At 33.6% G+C, this 6,935-nt stretch overlaps 1 protein-coding gene across 1 annotated transcript in view; it reads right to left on the bottom strand.

Moving 5' to 3' along the window:
- Positions 1 to 2,383: 2,383 nt before the first annotated feature.
- Positions 2,384 to 6,935, bottom strand: part of LOC104528866 (ryanodine receptor 2) — a gene marked incomplete at both ends in the record, with an annotated part of 85,074 nt that continues 80,522 nt past the window's right edge. The window contains 4 exons of the mRNA XM_029086223.1: positions 2,384 to 2,407; positions 4,082 to 4,135; positions 4,287 to 4,338; positions 4,947 to 5,050. Of these exons, the coding sequence (XP_028942056.1) occupies positions 2,384 to 2,407; positions 4,082 to 4,135; positions 4,287 to 4,338; positions 4,947 to 5,050 (234 nt within the window). The remainder of the gene's footprint in view (positions 2,408 to 4,081; positions 4,136 to 4,286; positions 4,339 to 4,946; positions 5,051 to 6,935) is intronic.

Below are 6,935 nucleotides of genomic sequence, written 5' to 3'. Positions count from 1 at the left end.
TTTAACTTCCCATCCTACATGTATTTAGAGCACATTAATATGTAGTAAACCAGTAGACTCAGTGACTCAATTTGCATTCAGCTAGTGAAACACTTTGATTGGAAAGAATTTGCCATAAGATAAAATCGAGGGGACAGTGAAACCAACGCTACAGGGAGTCAATTGAGTGTCTGTACAATTTGATAGAAAGTTAACTTAGAAAGAAAGGGCAAGGAGCAAAGATAATCATAATAATTCAAAGTAAATACTAGCAGGGAAATGCAGACAGGCACATAGTAACGCACAGACAACTTCATTGTGGGTTTATATTGTGATCTCTCTACTGCCCACACAGTAATCCCAATACAGATTATTTGTACAAAAATGAGACTACACTGCATGAGATATGGGCATGAAAATTGCCAATAAAATACACTCATTGTTTATCACATTCTAAGCTTGCCCAAAGGTCTCTGCTGCTCTGGCTGTGAAAAGATTCAGGACTTCAAACATCACACATTTTTAAAGTCTAGAAAAGCAGTAGTTTTTTTCCCCATACAAAATGAACAGTCTTTTCACATGCACACAGAGCATGGATAAAAGAATGAAAGAACTGCCTTCAACATTGAACTTTGAGATAGATAGACTGACAGACAGAAATAAACACAGAAACACACACACACAGTTGATATATATGGTCTCATATCTTTACTACTGTTTCCTGTCATGTATGAAAGAAGCAAGGATTCTTTATTGTTGTGGGTTTTTACCATTTTAAAACACTCCTCAACCAGTAAGACAGAAAATTTTCTATGAAGCATAGAGCATTTAGTGTACAGTAACCAAATAGGCAGAGTGATAGACATGTAGAATTTGAATAGCTGAATTAATGGAAGAAACAAAGAAGAAATTACACTATTAGATTGTTCATATTTGGTGAGACACTGGAACAGGTTCCCAGAGAAGTTGTGGATGCCCCCTCCCTGGAAGTTTTCAAGCCAGTTTGGATGAGGCTCTGAGCAACCTGGTCTAGTGGAAGGTGTCCCTGCTTTTGGCAGGGGGGTTGGAACTAGATGATCTCTAAGGTCCCTTCCAACCCAAACCATTCTATGATTCTATCATATACTTTCTGTGGGGTTTTGTAATATGTACTTTGTGTTTGTGGCAATTACAATACCTTTTAAACAACTTTTTGTGAGTCTGTGTGAGCACATTCATCTTCCAGGATAATGCCTTTATTGTATGAAGGTAGAACAGATCTGTGCAAACTTTTGAAGGAATAAGAGTGAAGTTGATCCTGGAATACATCTTCTCTTTCCACAGCATAAGAACCCCTTTCTTTTGTGAACTGAATGTTAATAGAAGTGCTAGCAAACAAAACATTAAAATAATCTTCTCAATTGAGAAGGTTATAATTGTTCCCCATATTGTCATATGCAGTGATCTTTGAAGCTACTGACTGGAGTCTGACCACCTGTGCACTGCCAATACCAAGCAAGCCATCTCTATTTAGTCTAGCTGCCATTAGCCACAACATAACTAACTGCATTTAAACACCTAAGAACCAGAAATTAGCTACCACACACACCATGCCTCCTCTCAGAACATCAACCTTGCAGCACTATCAGCAAGCAGCCTGAGTCAACAACGGGAACTGAGTCTTCTACTTGCAGGAAGCAGGCAAGTAGGATGGTGCTTAAGCCATGGGCCACCTTTTAGAAATAAATGGTGAGACTTTCATGATGTGACACAGAAGACTGTAAGAAATTGAGTCAATTAAAAAAAATAAACACCGTGAAGTTTTAGAGCTAATTGCCTCTATGCTTTTAGAGAAAACATGGAAAAACTAGGAATTGCTTCAGGTATGGAGTAGCTATGCAGTTTCTGTCAAATACTACCACAATGAAGGCTGAGGACTCAGTATATTCCAAAGGATCTGAATCACAGATAAACTATAATGCAATTGATGCTCTCTCTGTGACAAACATGGGAAACAGAATTCTACTACTGAATCAGAAATGCATGTCTCCTAAGATACAGAATGAAAGCCCAACTGCTTTCCCTTAAGAGCCAAATAATTTTAATAATTCAAATTAAATTTTAACCAGAAGGAAGATAACTGATGCATAAAAAGCAAGAACAGCAAAACAATATGAACAAGCCAAATGACACTCTGTTTTCCTCAAAATGGTTATGTAATTTCATATGAAATATTTTTTGTAAATAATTATCAGAGCATTTAAAAAGAGTTTGTACCCAAGAAGGGTTTGGTAGAGATGTCATGCTGGAACTGACATGTTAAAAACGTTCTCAAGACCCTTTAGTTGAACTTATCCAAGATGTTGGGCCTAAAAAAAAATAACAAATTAGACCCAGACAAATACACACATATTTTTTGTTTTACCTTGCTGCGTTGTGATCCTGTCACCTTAAGGAAGGGCAAGGACAAGAAGCGAAATAGTAGTAAGAAAAATAAGTCCAAATTTTTTTTCTGTAGGTGACTGACCAAATACATACACAAAATTGTCTTTTGAGAAAGATTAACACATTATTTGAACATAAGTTTCATAGCTACAGAAAAAATAATAATGAGAAACAAGTTAAAAGGATCATCTCTCAAAAGATAAAGTTGAATGCTGAACAAGGAACCCATTACAATTTAGATAAAGAGCTCTAATAAATCCTTTACTGATAAATTTGTTCATTCACCTCAATGACTTCCTATTTATAAATTTTCACATTTATAAGCACAAGACTTTTGATATCTAACAAACATGCATAGGTTAACTGAAAAAAGCTTATAGAAATAAACATTCTTTTTTTAGTCAATTATATGTCATACATTGCATTTCCAGGAAAAACAAAAACAAAAACAAAAGAACTGAAATTTGCATTCATACTTAGATATTTACAAAGAAACAGAAATTAATCTATTGGGTATATTCGTTGTAACTCAACTGGACCAGAACTTCTGAGTGATTGAAAATAATTTGGTATAGCTCTTCTTTCTGATTTCCGTATACTGCCAAATTGAGAACACATACTTAAATAATTAAGTGCTATCTCATGCAGCATCATGTAGAAAACATACAGAAAATCTGATGTGTACAAAGCAATGAGAGTAAAAGTAAACACACCCCAAACCACACCTCAAAAATCAAAATAACACAGGTAGTTTTATATTAAATCAATCAGTATAGTTAGAAATATTTTAAAGAAATAATAAAAGTATGTATTTAATGTTTCTGTGTTTTAGTAAAGATATTAAATATAAGTAGATTTGAAAGATATGACAGCTTTTAATGTCAGAATTAAAATATGCTAGAATATATTAAAATATTAACAAGCTAATTCCCTCAGTACCCCTCAGAACAGACAAATTTCTTGTAAACTCAATTTTATCAATGGAATAAGAGAGACAGATTCCAGAGCAGTAATCTACTCATGTAAGCGTGTTACCTTACACAGTGATGATTGCTAAAAACTCAACATTAAACAATAATTACAGATTTCCTATTCTCAACATAAGAAAAAGCTTGTCAGTATTGATTAATAAAAGCTCACCTTTTACTAAGAAGCGCTAACATATGAGTGAACATAAAAATACTGTATAAATTCCTGGTACTGAATGTAAATGACTACTGCAAAAAGCAGTATTTCAGTATTTTAACCATCCAAACTAAAGGTAGAACACAATACTCTACAAGATACAGCCTGTTATCACATTAAGTTAGTACTCATTATATTTCTCATCAACAGTTAAAAAGTTAAAGTCAAACAGATAAACATGTAAGATCCATTAAATTACTCTCTATAAAATCCTATATTATGTGATATTATGTATGTTCTTGTTTTACTACTATGAATCTGGTGACTCATATCTGCCAATCCAGCTTTTGACATGCAGTTCACTGGCTTATTAAGCTGCAGCAAGCCATGAACCAAGAAACATAAACATCAGTTGAAAGCTATGAAATAATGTGTAACATGACAAGGAAAAAAAACCCAAACCAAACCAAACAAAACAACAACAACAAAAAAAAAAAAACAAAAAAAAAAAACCCAAACAAACAAAAAAAAAACCCCAGAAGTATAATCTTACTTCAAAACTCTTCACTTCTTCCTCACCATCATCATCTTCTTCATCATGGCAGCTCTGATACCATGTAGAAAGAAAACATTTGCCGGTGAGTGGAGGGCAGGGGTGGGGGCCTAAGCCTTCCCTCATTTTACACATAATTTCTCTTTATATTCCTCATTAATTTTATTAAAACAGAAAAGATGTGAAAGATAACAAAGCAAGTTACCTTTGCCATAATGTCAGCATAAGCCATATACAGGAAATCTTCTTCCAATTTGCTGGTTAATAAGGGAGAAGAAATGGAAAATGAGGAAGATTAGAGCCGTTACAGTAGAATTGGAGCACCAAAATATTTTTAAGCACCTTAAAAATCTTTTTAAAGGATTTCCACGTTCATAATTCATTTTAAAGGTCTTTTTGGGAAATGAGGACTTGATTGACTAATACAAACTGATAAGTAAAGCCAGCTACAAACACAGTGCTCTACAAATTCATAAACACCTTTCAATGAAGAGAATATAGTTAATTTTTCAATTATACCTAGAATATACTTATATTTCACATTCAGAATATAACTGTTGATAGGGAACACAGAAGAGATAGGTGTACTAAGTCCTGAACACAGCATCCATAACTGTGAAAAAGTGTATTGGGGCATCTATCTGTCTCTAGAAAATTCCTTACATCACATTATTAGTCATGTTAAAATCCCTTTACAAACCACAGGCTAGAGAAGTTTGAGTGTAACTCAAACTCACCATATGTACATATGCACATGTTTTGGCCCAGCCTATGCAATCTCACTCAGACGAGATATGTATAACTTCAAAAATAGGAGTAATCTGAAAATCTGCATACACTCTGCAGTCTCTCACACCATCCCTACCATTTTTCAGTCAAGGCTGTTCGACTGAATAGCAGAATAAGTTGATGTAAAGGATCAACTCTTTTAAGGCTTTCATCTTCTTCCGGTGGTTCCTCCCCAGGTTTCTTTAGGGAAAAAAAGATTTTAAAAGTATATTCAATTATCTGTAGTGAAAAATGTTTTACTCTGTGCAATTTATTAGACATTAAATACATACATATGTAGTTTGGATTTGGACAACCAGGAGGAAACAGGTTCCAAGCAAATTATGAAAAGTCTAAATCTGACTGTGTTTATGACCATGAAGACTTACAAAGATTATATTTGCAAAGCTTTGGATTTCCTCTCCTCATAACAATTAACCCTCTTCCCTAGATTCTGAAAATAACTTCAATCTTTTACTCCTGTTATCCAGAACGAATGGTATACCAGATGCTATCACTTGCTATTATATTTTCTGTTCCTCTCTATGTTAACAAGATTCATCAGCTAAAAATTAGAATCCCTGTTCCAAAACTTATGCCAGGTATGTTTGCTGGGGAACTCTGCCAGGCTTTGAGGGAGAAGAAATCCAAACTTGAAGCTCATTAATATTTTTAGAGAGAAGGAGCCATATCTACCAACAACAGTAAAGTTGGCAGGATGTACAATTTTAGATGACACATCAATAACATATTAAAGATATATATCATTCAATTTATATATATATATGTGTATATATATATATATACACACACACACAAATAGTTTTTTTCATGTGGTTATTTTGCTTTCAGGTTTGTTTAGACACAGCTCTAGTTAGTTCACTCTAGAAGAAAAATGTCGTCCTAAATACTACAATGGTAACCACCGAAGCAGTGTTTTGAAAATAATTTATACAAAATCTGTCCTCTGACTTGTCTTTTACCATAAGACATTCCAGAAACTAAGTTTTGCATATCAAGTTATTAACAAAATTGCTTCACACAGATGTATGCTTCTACAAAGCATCTGGTAAAGAAAACTGATTGCATAAATTATGGCCACTCTTCTTCCTTGTTTTCACCTAGTAGTATACACTAAAATACAGATAGAAACAATTCCATGCATTGATAAAGCTGTACAAGTAAGAAATTATTATAATATCACATATTATCAGTTAGCAATAAGGAAGAGTTGGCCACATGACAGATATAAGGAAAATGGATTTTTTGCCTATTAAGGAAAAAAACTGTGTGTGCTAGTGTTAAATACATTCCTGCGGGAATGCTTATAGATATCTATGTGTACTACACTGCATATGCACCTGTGAAGTCCACCTTTTCCACTCAGCTGTACCAAAAATGACTGGTCATAGCTGAGAATTTACTTTAGTTGACATATATGCACAATTATCATTTTACACGCTAGTCTATGATGGCCATGCAAGGTTTATTTCACATTTTGCAATATATGACACTATTTTCAGTATCAATAACAAGATCTGAACAATGCAAATTATAACTCTAGTTATGTCTCACCATTATGGATGTCTTCCCCTGCTCTTTATTTCAATCTCATTTAGGATGCTGACCTTTCTCTTTAATTAAATGGTAGCATTCTATACTTGGCAATGTTATCAACCAGAATACCTCTCTAATGTTACCAAAACTGATGAAGCAAAAGGGCAGAAGTTGTATTAACGTTTAATACAAGTTATTAGTTTTCATAGATTTAATTCAAATTAAGTGGAGGATCAAATTCACCAATGATTGAGTTAAACAGAATTCATTATTAAGCACAGCATAAACACTAGAACCAAATGATTTTCTGACATTTCTGGTAAAGAAGTATTTTTCATTTCAATGTTTTGAGACAGTTACCCTATAGTTATCTGAGGGTAAAATAAAGAGCTTTAACTGAACCTAACATAAGAGGATAAAACAAATAAGTTGGGTATGTTTTAGTTGCCATTTCTAAGTGCTGAAAATTGAAATATTTAAATTTTATACAATCTAATTATTAAACACCCATTAAACATTTTTCTTATAA

This window comes from Antrostomus carolinensis, unplaced genomic scaffold, assembly GCF_000700745.2.
Source record: "Antrostomus carolinensis isolate BGI_N321 unplaced genomic scaffold, ASM70074v2 scaffold11290, whole genome shotgun sequence".
NCBI classification, from domain to species: Eukaryota; Metazoa; Chordata; class Aves; order Caprimulgiformes; family Caprimulgidae; genus Antrostomus; species Antrostomus carolinensis.
The sequence above is the reverse complement of the archived record's forward strand: the minus strand, read 5'-3'. Positions and strand labels throughout refer to the sequence as shown.